This window comes from Pollicipes pollicipes, unplaced genomic scaffold (assembly GCF_011947565.3).
Source record: "Pollicipes pollicipes isolate AB1234 unplaced genomic scaffold, Ppol_2.1 Scaffold_4219;HRSCAF=4965_pilon_pilon_pilon, whole genome shotgun sequence".
Classification (NCBI taxonomy): domain Eukaryota; kingdom Metazoa; phylum Arthropoda; class Thecostraca; order Pollicipedomorpha; family Pollicipedidae; genus Pollicipes; species Pollicipes pollicipes.
In genome coordinates, this window is record NW_023596448.1 from 33,958,787 (window position 1) to 33,978,764 (window position 19,978).

The window sequence follows — 19,978 nt, forward strand, 5'->3', positions numbered from 1 at the left end:
ACACGACGTGGCCGCGCCAAAGTATGCATAGCCGTAGACATTTGGATAGTAAATCGTTTGATATCAAAACATTAAATGCATCTTGTGAGGTTGCTGACCATCGGCAGGTCGAAGTCAGGCCATGGACTCAATGTAGCCAATTTCTAGGGAATCGTTCAACATGATGGAACAACGGGTTGTTAGATGAAGCCATACATCTCCCGAATATTTTACTAGGCGACACTGCAATTAAAGGAATAAACTATTGACCTATGGTCAGATGTGAATGTCAGACCAAGGTTAAAGCCGGCCTCTTTTATTGTTCTAGGGCTTGCTATATGAGGTAGCTTCTGGTGCTCCTTTAGAATTGATTGATGAGAGGAATCGCATTATGCATCCTCCATGGACTTAACAAGTCAGGATAGGTCACTGACGTAAAATTACCGAGGTTAACATTTCGCTTTTAGAAGCATACTGCCTAGCCTTATCCTTGTCGCTTATTCAAATGCAAAATTAAAAGCAGTATCGTATGATTTTGAGCACCATGACCTTCAAAAGGTCAAGCAGGGTCATTGACCTTCAATGAGAATGTGACCTTTTCCGTAGAACAGGTTCCAGGTTCTGGGCCACTTTGGAGACCAAACTGGAGTTTGACATTGTTTGACCCGAAATTCATGACCTAGAAATCACAAACTTTTAATTAAGTGAGGTTACGTACAGCCTAATACACCCTGCGAATTTGGTGTTTCCAGCTCTCTTGGTTCCTGAGATCTCAGGGGGAGTCAAATTGACCCCCACCCGAGCGGAGCGTATCCAACCGGCCACCCGGGCGCATGTTAAACTGCTGACTATTCAGATGCGTCAAACACATCTGCTAGTGAGTATATATGTTGGCCCGTCTTCAGGACCTTGCCATGTGTGACATGTGCCTTGAGGAAAAATAAATTACGAGGGAAGATGGCTGACATCATACCTTACAGTTTCTACATTCATGTCCATTTCATTCATGTTCATTTCACTGTTCTCACTCATGCTAAAATCTGACGGATGGGTGTTTGAAAGCTCTATTGAGACAAGATGACCATCAATTCTCGTGAAACAGTAGCGCCAGTAATGGCCAATGTTGTCAAACATAACTTGAAATCGATGCCTTTATCCAATGCTCTTCTATTTGATCAATTACGCTCACTCCACACTAACAAACACCCCACACCTAATCTGATTCCATACCCATTCATCTTCCACACCCCATCTCACGTGATCCTTCATGACGTCACAGCGGCGGAAATCGCTACCAAATGGAACGGGAGCGAAATACCGAAGCGTGTCACTGACCGCTGCTTTCCGAAACACTCGTGTAAACGCACGCTGTTTGTGTTCACCGTGCGTTGAAGAGGAGGCACTGATGTGCGAGTACAGAAGAACACAACTGACGTGTGCGAACGGAGAGAAACTCAAACGACGAGTAAGTACGGAGAGAAACACAAATGACGTGTGTGTGCGGAGAGAAACACCAATGGCGTACGAGTACGGAGAGCAGACCAACTGACAAATACAGGGTATCCCGAAATTGACGTGCGCTTGTGTCGTCCTTACTAACAGAGAAACTAGTTGAGACCGTTTCATGATTTACTTGCTAACGTAGTCCCACGCAACCGTATGCATCGCCGCATGCGCTCCGGCATGCCGCGCATCAGGCTGTCGAGAGCCTCTGCCTTCACCCTCCGCCACGCCCCTCGCACGTTTTGGAACAGTGTCCCGTCTGAAGTGGCCGGCGACATCTTGCTGAGCTCCTCCTTGACGATCGCCCACAAATTATCGATCGGCGACATGTCGGGCTGTTGCCTGGTTACGTACTCTTTCCTCAGAAGCCCGGGAAGTTGGCGCGGCACCTGTCCTGGGTCTTCCTGGCGTGATGAGCTGGAACGCTGTCCTGGTGGGAAATGGCCCTCGACATGCCTGGCAGGAGTTTGGCCTTGGTCAGCGGGCCACTCTCCGTCCTCCGCCGCACCGCCGAGGCTGCAGGTCTTCTCCAGCGCCTCCCTGGCGTAGTAGTCGGCGGTGACGGCCTGCCCACGCGGGACTTAGCTCAGACGTAGCTCGGGACGTAGCTCGGAGTGGCCTCTGTAGCTCACCATGCCCCAGACAAGAATCTTTAGCGGCTGCTTCATTGTCTCGGCGAACGGCACCTTTGAGCTGTTGTTGGTCCGGACCCGTCCGTTCTAGCGGCTAGGGGCTTGGAAGAGCTCGAAGGACAACTTGTCGTTGAACAGGACGAGTCTCCAGACCTGAACGGACCAGTCCTTGCGGGCCTTGGTGAATTCCAGCCGCCTGCGCTTCTGGTCCACGGTAAGCCCTGGCTGCAACCTGAGCTTGAGCGGCTTCCACTGCAGGCTGGTCTTCAGATACCGGTGGACGGCCTACTTGGAGGCTGGATGCTTCCTGCCGTCAATTTCCTCGCCAGAGTTCTCGTCGAGTGGCGCCTTATGAAGGCCGACTTTGCAATGACGATCTTCGCCACTCGGCTCAAGGCCCACTTCCTCCCACACCCTGTGTGGTCTTCGAGCGTCTCTCCTGAGCGGTCGCGGGCCAGCCAGGGCCTAATCGTCGCTACGTTGACGTCCAAGTCCCTGGCGACCTGAACCTGGGTCACGTCGCCCTTGAACATCCCAACTGCGCGGGAGCGGATTGATGGCTTGTGCTCTTTCACCATTGGCGATAAGCAGACTCGACACGTTGGCCATCTCGAAAGGAATGACCTCTCCCGCCCGCTACCGGCCGAGGTCAGGCCCGCTAGGGTTATGTGATCACCCGACACGGCGCGATAGCCTGCGACCGAGCGCGGTGAAATTGCACCCACTCCGCGCTCCAGAGAGGGGAAATGACAGACGGCACCAACCGCGCGTCAATTTCGAGACACCCTTCAAATACGATGAGCAAAACAGCTGAAGTGTATAGCGATGTCGATCTGGGCACATAGCAGACAAGGAGGCACGCATCCTGCTGTATACAGTCAACACTTTCAACACCGAGCAGTGCACACTTACGGCATCATAATCCGAGATGACTTCGTTCAGGAACCGGAGGCACTCCAACCCCTGGTTGTTTACAGATTCCTCGGAGTAGAAATCTATCGGAGCAAAAAGTTCAACCTGTAACTGTCCATACGATCAAACAAAATTCATTGCAAAGGTTTATCCCCCACCCGAATTCATACCGGATCTGACTGCTTGATGCACTCAAAGGCGGAGCACGCTCATTTTTGACTCAGCTGAACGTATATTATCATTGGAAGTCTGCGCTGGGAGCCTTAATTACTGCGGATTTTTCGGCGCGCTTTGGTGCGTGAAATTCGAGGACGTCTTTCAGTTGGCGAAGTCGGAAAATCGCACCGCACACGATAACAATGAACTGAAGTATTGCACTCTGCGATGTCTTCTGCACTCTGCGAAGTCGATTGATTTTGTCCACGGCAAATCAGAGATAATTTATTTTGATATTTTCATTCATTTTTGTATGCCCCGACGGAACGGTCGTGCTCGGAAGCTGCATGCATAGCCTAATGCGTGGTACACAGTAACAGCCATGTCGCCATTTGCGCGTTAAGTGTTACCCATTGCTTTCAAATTTGTCATTCTTCTTGACCACGACACCTTTAAAATAAGCAGCATTTTGTGCTCAGTCGCTCTTTGTGTCTGTGAACTGTGGCGGCCAAATCTCTTGGGTTTTGGAGGGGGCAAGGGTTAAATTCTTTTGGGCCAATCAGCGACATTGGATCGTGTGTTGTCATCTCGAAAAGTTTCGGTGGCTACTTCATTTCCATCTCCCCTGCATTATAACACAAGTGAAAAATTTGATTGAAATTTAGAAAAGGTGTCGCCCAGACTGGTCGGCATGAGCCAAGGCGACAAGTGGGACTTCCTGTACACAAGGGGCCGATGGATCCACAAATGATGCAGCATACCGAGTTGCCAACGTGCCGCTAACTTTCGTCAGTGCTGCCCAGCATCAGATTCATCTTTTGTTGCCAGTGAAAGTGGCCCTTATGGGCCGGTTCACCGACGTGCGTCGAATGTTCAGTAATCGAGCCGCCAGAAAAGTTACAAACATATCTGACAAAACCCGCTATGCTAGGAAAAACACTGCAGTCATAAAATTAGCGTGCAGCTATATATCCTCTAACAACAAAGAACATAAATATTTCACGCAAGCCTCTGTCCTTTTCCACACATCTTGCCGTCCATCTAAGTGATGAACCATGCATTTTGCACGGCAACCAGCCGAGATGAAAGACAGGTGGCTCGGGACCATTTTAATCACGGAGACATCGCCTGGCTCCGACGCGTAGTGCCACAAATAACACTATGTTAATCCCCAAAATCCGTTTCCGGGTCAATTAAGCCGGTTTTCATCGCTAGCGACCTTCTGTGATTGGGCCACTGCTGCTGAAGCGGGAGATGACTCGGTCTCCTAACCTCAGTTCCCTCCCTTTCCCTCCTCCAAGCCCGCGTGCTCGCTGCTGCAGCACTGGGAGACAGGTCAGTGTCCCACTCTCAGCTCCCTCCCCTCCTTTGAGTCCGAGTGCTCGCTGCTGCAGCACTGGGGGATAGGTCAGTCTCCCACTCTCAGCTCCCTCCCCTCCCCTCCTTTGAGCCTGAGTGCTCGCTGCTGCAGCACTGGGGGATAGGTCAGTCTCCCACTCTCAGCTCCCTCCCCTCCCCTCCTTTGAGTCCGAGTGCTCGCTGCTGCAGCTCCGAGTGACAGGCCAGTCTCCCACTCTCAGCTCCCTCCCCTCCCCTCCTTTGAGCCTGAGTGCCCGCTGCTGCTGCACCGGGAGACAGGTCAGTCTCCCACTCTCAGCTCCCTCCCCTCCCCTCCTTTGAGCCTGAGTGCCCGCTGCTGCTGCACCGGAAGACAGGTCAGCCTCCCACTCTCAGCCCCTCCTCTGAGTCCGCGCTCACCGGCGAAGTTGGGCATGGATGCGAACAGCACGCCGACCTCGTCGAACGACTGAGCGTACAGCTCCTCGTGCTGGCTGGTGGTCATGTCCACCTTCAGGAAGTGCTGCGTCACATGCTGCGGCAGCAGGTTCTGCACCTGCAGCAGGGGCGTGTCCAGTCACGGCGGGAGGCATCCAGCTTTGGCAGAGAAGGATGGGGTCCTATCAGGGAGGGTATCGTCACACACCGGAAGGATATACTCAGGACTGCGAGCGCCCCGAGAACACAGCCACGCTCCACAAATATACGGCCACCACAGCGCGGATACAGTAGCAGCCAGTCGCGGCAGGGTCGGTCCAAGGCGGTGCAGATGGCAGATCCAGTCACGACGGAAGGATTTAGATACGACGCGGGTTGATATATTAAAAGCATAGCCAGATAGTAAGGTCATATGTAATCATATAGCAAAGCCAGAGCAGTATCTGGCGAATGCTCGGGCGGCTACGGCCAAGATAAGAACGGGTGCGGGCGGGGCAGAAGGGGACTAGATCACGGCCGGCGGCGGATGCGGACAAGCCAGGGACGAGTGTCGGCGGGGCAGAAGAGGACTCATCACGGCAGGCGCATCTAGACAGACCAGGGACGAGTGTCGGCGGGGCAGAGGAGGACTCATCACTGCGGGGCGCATCTAGACAGGCCAGGGACGAGTGTCGGCGGCGGATGCAGACAGATCAAGATACAAAATTGTAGGCATCACGGCTGGCACACACTTTGCTAGGCTGGAGCCACGCTAGGCAGATTGGCGAAATTTCACGCCACTTTTAGCAATCTAACCAAGCGCCATATCCATGTCCGGAAGCGATTACACAGCAAAGGCGAAACGTCACTGAGTCGACGGAGCCCCCGCCGCGATGTTGATCCCAATTCGCAATACGAGTCACGAGCCAAAGAAATATGACGATCCACTGATAAGCGTCACCATAGCCACAGGTCTGAGCTTTGATAACGCCACCATGCATTACGTGCTAATTAATGATCATTCGAATGGTCGACTATAGATCTCCATTTATCAGGCTTAGAACATTGCGGCTTATCCAGTTGTCGGGCTATTAGCTAAGGCCAGAAAACATTACAAATTTAGTAGGCAAACAAATGTCAAAATGATCTGCGTGATACACGACTAGGCTCTGAAGGGCTGATCTAATGTAATGATAGTAATCCGACCCTGCTAGTTTTGATGACTCGTGTCACTTGTTTGGGATGCTTGCATTGCGTGCTTGGTTATCAGGACTGTAGTGTTTGCATTGCACAAATTTACCTGCATTGTGGCACTTCTTGCAACGCACCGACTGGCATGACTCGTACTTATGTTCTCGCGTCTTTGTTTTTGACGAGAGACCGTAATAAGCGCAAGCCAGTTCCGGGCTAACTTATTACAAGTTAGTGTTCATGTGGGTAGTAGATAAGAAGCTGGACTAACGCACTAACAGCACTGAACTGCTTGGTGTGTTTGTGTCTGAGTGGGTTGATTGTCTCATTATAGTCCCACTGAAGCAGCAGCCTTAACCCATCTAAGTGGTCGCTAACCATGAAGGACGCACAAAATGTTCCTTGTCCACTTCAGTGTAGGTAAGCTAACTTTTCATATTCGTTGCGGATGGGCGAACTCATTACACTCTTTCTCAACAGTAAGAGCCAGAAAAGAACGAGACTTGATTACTCGAGGGATAAGTTTAAAATAGTAAGTAAAATAAGTAAAAGACTGCTGCAGCCTCCCAACACAAACACCGTTACAGCCTCCTCCAGCTTACACACTTTTGCAGCCTCCCCAATATAAACATCGTTACAGCATCTCCAACATTAGCACAGTTACAGCCTCCTCCAGCATACGCGCTGTTACAGCCTCCCCAATATAAACACCGTTACAGCCTGTTACAGCATCCTCTAACATTAGCACAGTTACAGCCTCCTCCAGCATACGCGCTGTTACAGCCTCCCCAATATAAACACCGTTACAGCCTCCTCCAACATAAACACCGTCACAGCCTTCCCAACATTAACACTGTTACAGCCTCCCCCAATATAAACACTGTTACAGCCTACCCCCATATAAACACCGCTACATCCTCCCTCAATATAAACACTGTTACAGCCTTCCCGACATAAACACCGTTGCGGCCCCAAACAAAAATGCAGTTATAGCCTCCCCCAATACAAACATCGTTGGAATCTCCCAACATAAACACCGTTACAACCTCCCCCAACATGATCACCTAGTGGCGTAATCTCTGCCTCAACTGTTTTGCTTTTTAGTACCGATGCCTCTCACTCGCACGTGCGTCATGGTCGGAAGCTATCCGTAACGTCTGCTTATACGAGTGCGCGGCTTTCACCGATCTCCTGTGATAGATTGTATGGACAGCAGAGCACCCGAATTCCTCCTGTTTTTACTCCTGGACACGCCCCTGACGTGCACACACAATACGTAACACCTAGATGCGGTCTCCTTGGTACAAGAAACCACATGATGTCTCCGTTAAAAATCTGAGCATTCAGTAACAGGAGAACCGTGAAGGACACAATGGCCTCGAACAGCTCGAGATTTGACTCGACTGGACTCCAAATATCAGGCTTAGAGCCATCTCTGTGAGTCAGATAGGTGGCTCAGATGCCGACAGGTTATGTGACATTGTTGAAACCAACAAGCTGCAAAACTAGCTATCTGGTTTGGAGTGCAGTCGCAAAAACCGACGGAAAGAGGGGAGGGGGACACGTACCTTCCCTCGCATACAAATAGGGTCAAATCATTTTGCTGGAGTGTGCGGCCTCGCCTGATAAAGGCAGCCGTGATGTTAATGACACTGGACGCGCACAGGAACGCTATCAGGGGCGTAGTCAGGCGGAGGGGGGGGGGGGAGGGGACGCTTAAGCCCGCATATTCCTTCTTCACCAAAGATGGCTCCGAACAGAGTTACCAATCGGCATGATCTCTTCTCTCACCAGTCTGCTCCCCCGCCTTCAGAATTCCCTGACTGCGTCCCTAAACGCAGTCCCACTTTGAATGGTATGCTGATTGACACAGCGTGCTTGACTAAGGCAGACAGAGTCGGGAAAATCCGCAAACACCACACAAACAATCCTTAACCCCAAACAACGAAAATTTTAACATGGCCGCGGTTTTAGCGCAGAACGACATGGTGGGTGGAGTGGCGGGGTGGGGGTTGGGGGTGGGGGGGGGGGGGGGGCAGGGGCCTCTGATGCCGCAAATAGCGCGCGCGGCGCCGGCAGCGGCAGAGGAGGCCCCGGACGGTCATCGGGGGACCCGGTCCAAGATCGACGTGCTCCATCCGAGCTGATCACACTGCACCATCTCGCTGCAGAGGATGGCCGCCACGAGGAGAGCGCCATGACGGTCGGGGCGGGTATCGGACCGTGCCTGGCTGTAAGGACGGACTCTTGGCCTGCAAGGCATGCCTTGGGCAGGGTTACAGGTCTAAAAGTGTTCGGTTCGTGGAACCTCCTTCTGCACCAATCTCCCGAGGAAATTCGCCTGGGCTCAATGGCGAGTCTTCCCAGGTCTGCGGAGGTTAAAAGACTTGTTCAAACGCAGTTACAATTCCCAAGGCGGTTCAATTCAGGGTTTCGCAATCCAGATCCACACATTCCCTGCATGTAATCCACCCAATACGAGTCCTGGGGAGACTCTGCAGCCTGCAGAGCGCGTCTGGGAGATGCCTGGAAGCAACTCCCCCCCCCCCCCCCCCAGACGATGGAGCCCCCGCCACCACGCTTCAGTGCTCGAATGGGCGCAGAGCGCACTGGTCAGCAATGGCTGCAAAGCAATTCGTCCAGGCGATTGATGGCGTGGCCTTGATCTCCAACTAGCAGGCCGGTGGCTCTGTCCAGAGGGTATTTTCGGAGTCTAATGGTTTCCTCACGAGGCATTAACTAACGTACGCTTCACGCTCTCTCTGCGTTGAAAGATTCGCGTGGATACTCGCTGCAAGCCAGCTCAATTCTCGCACTCGTCTGGTAGCAGAATGCGGGTTTTTGCCACGAAATAACAAACAAACGCTAACGATGGCTCGCAAGAGGAATTCAATAACCTTGTTTTTGTGCCTCACGCACCGCTAACGACATGGCGTCCCGAGCCAACCCAGCCACAAATATCGCTGCAATTAATGTAAACAGTTCTTGCTTGCAGCCTGTTTGTGGCAGTCCATAGGAAAAATATCGTGGCCGCTTTGCTCTGTCATTGCGCCGTCCACCCCAAAACAGAACATGAACCGCAGCCATCACACTTTTCCCTTTGATGGTCGGTGGAATCTGGAAGGTGCGAAAATGTGCACCAAACGGCACACAATCCACCCTCCAAAATGAGTGTCTCGTTATGTTTCGGCAAGACATAGCTGAACAATGTTCACATGTACTTAATCGTCATGGGAAAGCTGAGCGCAAGCTAAGCAACAAAGCAGCATCACGCACATCAGTCCCATGTCATACAACGTACCATTTAAAGTTCGCTTCGTTTGTTTCGGAAAACCATTCATTGTATCCATGCCGTCCCGATCCATTATGATCCTTATCGGCACATCGGATCGGATCCATTATGATCCTCATCGGTACATTCCCATCCAATGTCATTCAATCGAGGGAGCCATCACAAAACAGGCGGCAATAACGTACCCATTGCTCCTGTCCAGGTCACAAACCACTCGGGCATATTGGACAATAGAGGGACATACACTGGCGCAGTCGCTCTAGACCGGCTGCGGTCAAAGCACAAATCACCCCCGTGCAGTGTGCCGGTCTAGCCAGCTGTGTGCATGTAGCTAATGCTAGCGCTACGACAGCTGCACCGTTGAATGTTATGCAGTGCAATGACTTCGACGCCGGTCAGAGGCTACACGATTGTACCATATTTAATCATGAACTATCAGCTCGATACAGCACGCAATGTTGTTTCAAACGGCTCACCGTGCCAAGATGATATGCAGCTTACTTTTGTGCGGACTTTGGTATAACATATAGGCGATTCCTCCGACCACTGTTTTTATCCACAAAACCTGATGTTTAGCAGTCTGAGCTCCCAATGAATCATGCCATCAGGACTGCGTAACAACAAATGGAATCTAACACGCCCAGCCCGCGTAAATATATATATATATATATATATATATATATATATATATATATATATATAGCCCCAGTGTTCATCTTGATGCATCAGTCAGCAGACAAATTTCCATTCACATTCTCTGCGATCTCGCTTGGCACGGAGACCCGAGGCACGGCCTGGTGAGATCTCCCCGGCCCAGAAGACCCTCTAAACTCTGACGTACATCAGCTCGCCTGTTTCTGTCACGTCTCGACTTTCGGCATGAGTGCGTGTCTGCGGCTTATGTCACCTAGACAGAGGATGTGGGAAGGCGCGAGGCGTGACGGCAGCGGCTCAGTGCTATCATCCACCGTCCCGTCAGTGCGATCATCCACCGTCCCCCGCCCACCTCCAGCATTCACCGCCCTCGCACACTCCTGGGGTTCACCGATCACTCTCTCTGTCTCTCTCTGTCTCTGTCTCTCTGTCTCTGTCTCTGTCTCTGTCTCTGTCTCTGTCTCTGTCTCTGTCTCTGTCTCTGTCTCTGTCTCTGTCTCTGTCTCTGTCTCTGTCTCTGTCTCTGTCTCTGGTCTCTGTCTCTGTCTCTGTCTCTGTCTCTGGTCTTCTGTCTCTGTCTCTGTCTCTGTCTCGTCTCTGTCTCTGTCTCTGTCTCTGTCTCTGTCTCCTGTCTCTGCTCTGTCCTCTGTCTCTGGCTCTGTCTCTCTCCCTTCTGGTCGGTCTGTCTGTCTCTCTCTCTCTCTCTCTCTCTCTCTCTCTCTCTCTCTCTCTCTCTCTCTCTCTCTCTCTCTCTCTCTCTCTCTCTCTCCTCTCTCTCTCTCTCTCTCTCTCTCTCTCTCTCTCTCTCTCTCTCTCTCTCTCTCTCTCTCTCTCTCTCTCTCTCTCTCTCTCTCTCTTCCCTCTCTCCCCATTCGAGCGCGCCGGTTCGACGAATGCCAAATTCAAAACGGCCCGATTCGCTATAAACAAAACTATCATGCAAAGTTATTAGTGTCGGTCGATCATCGTCCAGCACAGCGTGTGTGTTGCTAACATTTTCGAAAGACTATTTACAGCGGCCATGCATCACGAACATTCTCCATGAATCACCATTGAGGTCCTCGCGCCCGACCTGACGTCACGTCCAGAGAACACTAAATTCGCCGCCGCTGTCAGACCATTCAGAGGCCGCCTCCGAGCCAGGCCATGCCGGCGCGGTTGCGACGCGACATCCACCGTCACACTACAAGTACGCAGTCAGACCAGCAACCAGCTGCGACGCAGCACCTGCCGTCACACTACAGTACGCAGTCAGACCAGCAACCAGCTGCGACGCAGCACCTGCTGTCACACTACAGTACGCAGTCAGACCAGCAACCAGCTGCGACGCAACACCTGCCGTCACCCTACAGTGGGCAGTCAGACCAGCAACCAGCTGCGACGCAACATCTGCCGTCACACTACTGTACGCAGTCAGACCAGCAACCAGCAGCGACGCAGCCAGCAGCGACGCAACATTTGCCGGCACACTATAGTACGCTGTCAGGCTAACAACCGGCAGTACATCGCTGTTCTCGTATCAGGAAACGTTGAACAGCTGATAAAGAGGTCGATCAGTTACCGATCAATACATCAAACTGCCGGGGGCATTAACGTTACTCCTTAAACAGGACGACGGCGGCCGATAAAGCCCTAGGTTGACCTTTTGGCCGGTCACATTACGTAGTTAGCTTTGCCGGCATATCGCCCTTCGGAAAATGTAAATGGTAAAAGTGTATATAGGCTTGACTCGTATCCACGAAGCACGCTGTTCTTGCCTTTGCTTTTAGACGTCGTGTTTTCCAACCACGTGGCCTTAGATTTCTTTGAGGCATAATAATACGAAGATAGTGCGAAGGTGTTAGTTGAAAGATCGGAAGAGACTCTACATATTTTGTTCGATGGCGAAGGTCATAGATGGGTTCTTTCCAGCAAAGCCGATCATAAATGCACCGATGCAATAACAAATTCACACGTGATCCGTCAGCTGTTATATACAAAATAACTTTGTAAGTAAAATGGTAGCCCGAATTTACGGTACGGTTTTTGTTTCAACCAGACATTCCAAGCCTAATTGTGACATACTTGCGTAGCATTCTGCCACAAACTCATCGATGCCTCACCAGATCAGTGTTTCAACGCTCACATTTTTAAGTGAAGTAAATTTTTGGGTAAATTAAACTGCTATCCTGAGCATGGCCGGGTAATTTGGGTTCGATTACAGAAATAACAATCACATTAAATCTTAGGCCACTTTTGAAGCCGCGTGTTGTATAGCTATACCGCACACCAGAACAAGCCGATTACCGACAAAATGTATGCATGTTCCCGCGACCTCCTGGGGTCAAAGGTAACCGATTTCGAGCTGTTAGAATAGATTCGAAGTCATTTCAAGATAAAAATATCACATCTTCGGTACATCTGGCAACTCCTTAAACGGTACAGGTCAGGTCGCAGTGTTTTGACATACTCAGCGACGGCCTGCGTAACCATTTTTGATTCCTCACAGTAGTTCACAGCTCACTTTTTATTTTGAAGCGTTTTGATAGTCTTCATAAACGGTTTTTGGCTGTGTGCCAGTCGGGGCCTCGTGCGATTGTGTCCTCACCCCGTACGAGTCCGCGCCTGATCCCCAACGCGGGGTACGTGAAGTCAACTTGCAGACTTGTATCCAACACTTCTGGGCTGACCAACTGTGATAAGGGATTCGATGTGAGTAGCACATTTCCAATCCACTGGGCATGACATGTAAGATGGCGGAAGACTCATGGAATGAAGGGATTTGACCTCACCGCGCTCTTCACTGTTTACATCGCCACAGTCTGGCCTTATTCAGCGGAGCAGTAATACACCTATTTGTTGTCAGCTGCAAACCTACATCTGCATGAAATGCGCAATCTACAATGCAATCAATCAATCCATGAGCAAATCTACGAGTGCTTGAGGGCTTTGAACAGTTTCCGTAATTTGGTGATTTTGACAAAGGGATTTGGTCCTGCTTAAGCGTCTCCACTCATGAAACTAGTATTTGCAGCGCGCTTTCGGTGTGAACTCGGTCAGGACTTTCTATTGGTGCGTGACTTTTCCCATCGCACGACCAGATTCTGCGACTGCAAAACACCCTTCACAAGTGTATCACGTCCCATTCCGAAACCCCTACACCAGCACCATATTTCAGGCTTTTCACTTTAGGCGCTTTAACCATGTGCTCTCCCGTGGCCTCGCGTAACGTAGCGCGGTGAGGAGATGGTGTGGAAGCGACCGTTTCAGCTCTGGGCCCTAATTCTCCACGGACGGACACAGATCCTTCCGCCATCTTAAAAACCGAGCACGCCAGAGCCCTGCGAAAAGCCAGCATTAGCTGAACTGAACAGGACTGAATATGGCATGAGTCATTGAACACCACTGCGAGCCGACTCTGAAGGGTCAAACGAAGTCCGCATGGTACAGTAAGTCAATATATGCCGCTTTCCTGCCTTTCAAATATGCGTGCCGTGATGGCGGTTAAAGCGGTGCTGGCTGGAAAGTCAGAGGTGCGGGGTTCGATTCCCGCGGTGCCCACACCTTTCCTGCCAGGTTGACAGGAAGGCACTACCATACGATCAGAAACTGAATGCGTCGTGAAGTCATGACGACGGTCAAAGCGGCAATCTTGCATAGTTAATAGGCCAGGGCCTGTCCGCTTGTCTGGAGGAACCCCCTGTGGCCGACTTGGACAAATTCCTGGCTACGCCAATGACCAAGGCACCGGCAAGTGTTCCTATGTAGCAGGGTATTGTTAATGGGTTCCAGGACCGGCTTTCAGCCGGCCCGGTCAGCGGTTGTCGGCGCGGCCGGTCGTGTTTTGGCCTACGGGCATTGGCCGCGTGACCTGGCCGAGGTCGCTTGTGCGGGCCAGAGTGGCTGCAGACTGGAGGTGGGGACGGCCGGGTGTGGCCGGGTTTTGTTGTTTCAGGAGAGTGACTGTAATACAAGTGACCGAATGAACCAGGGTCTGCGCACATGCGGACACTTCGTTCAAGAGTACTGACGTCTATTTGTGGGCGTGATGGGAGGGCAATACTTTCAACTTGCTTTTGATGCCGATCACAACTTTTGAATGTGCCTGAAGTGAGCACGAATGTTTTAATCCCGAACTCAACATGCCCTGCAATCGATATACCTGGAGCTGTCCCTCTTCCAATCGCGTTACTTGACAACAGACGGTACCGCTGTAACGACCAGTGGGACGCCTTGAGCGACATGTGAGCGACACATGAGCGACTTGAGCGAGATGACACCAGCGACGAGCGCTCGTAGTCATGGTGCTACCAAAACCTACGCTCGTTGAGCTAGGTACTGATAGGAGCCCATGCCGACGGATGTGTTCACGGATGTTCATGGATGTGTTCACGTTCACGGGTGGAAAAGTCTGCCCTCATCAGAGCACGGACGGGAGGGGTTCACTGACTTGTTTGCGAGCCAATTTCCTGAACACTGATGGGCTGGGCCTAACTTCGCAATTTCGGTGCATTAAGTCCATGGTTTTAATTCGTTCATGTTTGGAAACTTTGTGCATCCCGGGTCGATCTACTTTCATCTCATATTCAAATTTCATTATAACAGAAAAAAATATCGCTTGGCTGGAGACGCCTGTAAATTATCCAGTACGCCCACAAAACGTACTTTTCTGCTGGAACTCCTTGAAACTGCGATCGATAGGCGCAAAGCTATCGATTCTAGAGAGGTTCATGGCCGACCCGGACCACTTGGTTTACGGACCATCGCAGCGTTCACGAAGGTAAAAAATTGCATGGCAATCATTAGCTGACAAAGGTCATGCGGCACGAAGATTGCTCGGATGCCAATTGCACTTTCAAAATATGGTATCGGGTGATGATAGCATGGGAAGAGATCGCATGAGAAAGCCTTCCGGGGGAATCGTGATTCATTACACATGTCCGAATAGAAGAGATCGCAGGATATAAATGCTATGCCAAAAAGATCGCACACGGCAAATGTCGTGTGTCAAAAGATCATGCAGTTTATACAGAACAAAGATGGCGCGGGAAAGAGACCGTTTGGACGACTTCCTTTCTTATGTGAGGCTGCAAGAAAGCACAAGTTGCAGCTTGCGCAGAAGCGGCGAACGGCAACTTCGTCAAGCGACTAAAATCGAATTTACCGGACGATGCCTTCAAATGCAGTCTGGTGGCGGCCGGGGCCCAAGTCATGTTGTGCGGAATTCCGACGATCAAGCGCCAGGATGTGCTCGCTCAGACATTGCCCCCAAAGGTGCAAAGCTGGCAAGGGAGGCGGGACGTCTGGAGCATATACACTGAATATGCGAGAACGTCCGGCTCTGCCGCTGTCCCTTCTGAAGTGTGGCAGACAATCTGATGCTGCTCGGTGCACGGTACAGCTCTCATCTCCGCTTCTCTATGACTCTAACGCATGCCGCTCGGTGCAGGTACGCCTCTCATCTCCACTTCTCTAAGACTCTAACGCATGTCGCGTTACCATCTTCCACTAAGACATTAACACCAAGGGCAAGGCATCAAGACATCAATATATCAATATGGCAAACGATCTTCATCCCAGACGATGTTTAACTTGAGGCATTCACTAAGAAGCGTACTTTTACATGTAAAGAAAGCTTTCCTAAGATACTTGTGTGCACGCACAGAACTCTTTGGTTACGATCGTTCGCAACACGATCTGTAGCCCTGGCGATGCTCTCTTGACTTGCTTTATCGCACATGATTCTTCTCTTTCACACGCGCCCGGGTGACTGGCTGAATGCCCTTCGATCGGATGGGGCGCATTTTGACCTCCGATGTCTCTAAAAACTAAGCAAGCGAGAGACACCAAATTCACAGGGTGTGAATTTGTATGTGTTCTCATTTGTGTCAAGATGTGGGGTTCCTACGCCATGATCTTGGGGCCAAATAAGGTCAAACAAGGTAAAACTCCAAATTGGTGTTCAAAGTGCCCCCACAACCCAAATACCTGTTCTAAGGAAAATCTCGCTGGTGCTCATTCAAAGTTAATGACCTCGTTTGACCCTTCAAATGTCATGGTGACCAAAATCATACGAGAATGCTTTAAGTTTTGTATTTGAATAAGTGACAAAGATCACGCAAGGCAGTATGTTTCTAAAAACAAAGTGTTGAGCAAGGTCATCTTAGGTCAGTTACCTACTTTGACCATTAAGAAGTCCATGAAAGATATGCGATGCGGTTTCCGTTATCAATGAACTCGAAATGAGTCCCAGAAACTATTCCATACAGCAAGCTTTACAGCTGTCAAACGGCTTGTTCTTTGACCTCGGTATGATCTTCATACGTGAACCCAGGTCAATGGAATTTGTTCATTCAGTTGTTGTGTTGCCTGGGAAGCTATCTCAGAGATGTATGGCTTCGTCTAACAGTCCGTTGTTGCTTCAGATTGAACGGTTCCCTAGAAAGTATCTTGGCTGAATCCAGGGCTTTGCTTTGACCTGCCACAGGTCAGCGACCTTACAAAGTACATATAATTTGTCGACACCAAAGAATTTGATATTTTTTGTCCACAGCTATGCAAAATTCGGCGCGGTTACACCGCACCGTTCGAAAAAATCTGGAAGGAGGTTCGGGGAGGGGGTTAAATTGCTTCCCCCCACCCGAGCGCATGTTAAGATGTCACGCATACGGTCTAGTACAACAATGTTTGGAAACACAATACTTCTCGATGATCATATTTTGTCTGAAGATCTTCGGGCCGTGAAATCCTTGCTTGCAACCTTTCCTTACGATCATTCAGGCACAATCTGTTCAAATGCTCCGCTTCCTCCATGTGAGCTTCTTTACGATGCTTTGCTGCGACGTTTTCCTAAAAAATCCGTGGTCATGCGATCTTCTACAATGTATCATTCAAGGATAACCGCTCTGTCCGTAACCTCGCCCGTAATCAAGTGTGAGTGCGTTTGTGTGAGAGAGCGCCTCGCTTGATTCAACCAAGCGAAGCGCTCCAAGAAGTTGAACCCATCGGGAAACATCCGGCGTTATAACTAGTATACCACGTATTTCAATACCGTGCCAAGTCCTCATACGGGGACGTTCTTATCACATGTGGCACAGCAAGCCTGTAATTGCGCCCGGGATGGTGAGCGAATATAGAAATTGTTTTTCTCTGAAAGTTTCCACGAATGGCCGGGAATGGATGTATTAACCACACGCTGCTTTTTGAGCAGGATACTGTAATCAGGACGGAGTACTTTGGTTACACCCGTCTTCAAATGGGAACCGGGTGGAGAAACATACGGACCAACATACTAACAGACAGCCTCACGGACGGGGAGGGGGTGGGGGGTGGGGCGTAAGTTTGGCGATCACGTGACTGACGGTTCAGGCGAACGTACACATAAGATCCTGGACGACCCACATATTTCCTATCAAAGCCTATCCTTGCCGAAGTACAACGCACGTCACATGCAAACATCGCTCGTCGATGTTTGCATGTGACGCAGTAACAGGCTCTCACGCAAAAGGGCGTATCAGCTTCTATTCAGCACAAAAACGACAATACCACGTGACTTTAAAAGCTTCTGCGCCCGACGCAGACGGCGATTGCGTCAGCTGACGGCTGTAACAAGCGGAGTCGGATATTGCCGTGGCCATGAATGTGTCCCGGCGGACGATATTACTGCCGTTCAGACCGGAGCCCGGCGGGATCGCCGCAAGTATCGAATACATTCAGCGGCTGTATCCGGTGTGGGCGGCATACAGATGGCTGTCATTCCCCGAGATCTGAGCATGCGGCGTCGGTGGCAGAGGTCGTGCCAGTGCGGGAACGAGTACAAGGAGTGCGAAGAGCCCGAGTACGAGGAGTGCTGTGAAGAATCCGAGAACAAAGAGTGTGAAGAAGAGTCCCGAGTACAGAGTACGAGGAAGAGTTCGAGTGCAGAGTGCGAAGAAGAGTCCGAGTAGAAAGAGCAAAGAGTACGAATAAGGGTCCGAGTACAAAGAGTGCGAAGAAGAGTCCGAGTACAAGGAGCAGAGTACGAAGAAGAGTCCGAGTATAAAGAGTGCGAAAGATTCCAAGTACAAAGAGTGCAAAGGACGAGAGCGAGAAACAGCGTGGTTACGCGACTGAGCGCAGTATGCGGAGAAGAAGGGGCAAATATGTGGAATTCAGATGAGTCAAGCACGCGCAGGGCTCACTTTTCCAAGGGCTCGCTGTTCCTAGACAAAGCTGCATACCCATAAACTCGCATGCCACAGTTCGTTTAACGTGACTTAACGTGGCGTTATGTCACATCCCATCGCTCCCTTACGTCGCCTTGCACATTCCACCGTATTACGGGGACATCCAGGGTTGTTAAGACAACCTGATAAGCACGAGTCAAGGGTGATCGTTAACACAGTTTTTAAGGGAACGCAACGCAAGTCATCACGTCCCCTATTACGGAGCGCCCGCAACGGCATAGAGTCAGATTTGCGCAAAGGGGCCTTGGTACCACCGGAATTCGAACCCGGGCTCCCGCTCGAGAGTCCGACGCGCTAGCCAATCGGCCATTGCGCCCCCTTGTATAAGCATTTAAATCCCTATCACAATCGACGTGCCGTGAACATTGCACCCAAATAACAGCATTTGTTCCAACAGCCGAGCCGGGAACAACTCTCACGCGTCGAGTTTTGATCGATAACACAAGTAACATTCTCTGAAGAACAAATGTAAACTCGGGGAGCATTGAAGAACGGCACGCTTTTACATTACACAAAATGCATGGAAGCGAAATAAAGAAAGAAACGAATAAACTGTATGTGTAGTTGGTAGCTCTACCAGCGGGCGATGGACTCAGTTGCGATACAACGCTGGTTCGTTCAAGCACTTTGAAACCACGTGAAAGGCTGGTGCGCGAGGTCGATGCCAAACGCCGCTATAGATAATTCAGACATGTACAGTGTATAAATATATAAACATATATATACACACATCTATAAATCTAAACACATCAGTTAATTGCAGCATGCAGTGAATAGCCGACGCAATGTCATTACTTAAATAATCGCGGGCGCCAAACCCGGAGCTAGCTTGATATCGTTCATCGCGACTACAGACCGCACATGACCACCTTTTTAATCACACGACCGTCACGTCCCGTATCTCAAAGGCAAGCCGACTCGACCGCAACCGTTGACCTCGCTTTCGCATCGCCGATTCACTGAACACGCCGGGCGAATCTCGGCTCCCTCTACGCCGGCTGCTACCTGATGGGACCGTCATCAAGCAGCCGCTGCTCTCTTCCACGTTAAAACGCTGCTATACCAAACACCCGCCCCCCTCCACGCCGGCTTCTACCCGATGGGGCCGTCATCAAGCAACCGCTGCGCTCTTTCACGTTAAAACGCTGCTATACCAAACACTCGCCCTCTCCCGCGATGTATGCTCACAACTACACCAGAAACCTCTGCTACGTAAAATTTGAGCGCATCTACCTGCTCCTGCCCCTGCCCCCGTCCCCACCCCCGCACCCCTGCCCCATTTCGGTCCCGTCCCCGCTAACGCCCGCTGCCACCTACCAGTGATTCGTTCTTCTCTTGGAGGCTGGCGGCTTGCAGCTGTTGCTGGGCCATCTCGCGCTTCCACAGGAAGGCGGCGCGTGACGTCACGTCCGTCTGCACGTTCAGCACGATGACCACCACACAGGTGACAGCCAGCACCAGGCACAGCTCGTACTTCTCCGGCATCAGCCTGCAACACGGACGCAGCCAGTCGTCAGCCCGTACTTCTCCGGCATCAGCCTGCAACACGGGCGCAGCCAGTCGTCAGCTCGTACTTCTCCGGCATCAGCCTGCAACACGGGCGCAGCCAGTCGTCAGCTCGTACTTCTCCGGCATCAGCCTGCAACACGGGCGCAGCCAGTCGTCAGCTCGTACTTCTCCGGCATCAGCCTGCAACACGG

General features: G+C 51.1%; 1 protein-coding gene across 1 annotated transcript in view; it reads right to left on the reverse strand.

Annotated features, from left to right (window-relative positions):
• The window catches only part of Ac3 (Adenylate cyclase 3), a gene marked incomplete in the record, with an annotated part of 96,859 nt that overhangs the window by 10,456 nt on the left and 66,425 nt on the right, over nt 1–19,978 (reverse strand). The window contains 3 exon segments of the mRNA XM_037218936.1: nt 3,027–3,109; nt 4,941–5,076; nt 19,596–19,767. Of these exon segments, the coding sequence (XP_037074831.1) occupies nt 3,027–3,109; nt 4,941–5,076; nt 19,596–19,767 (391 nt within the window).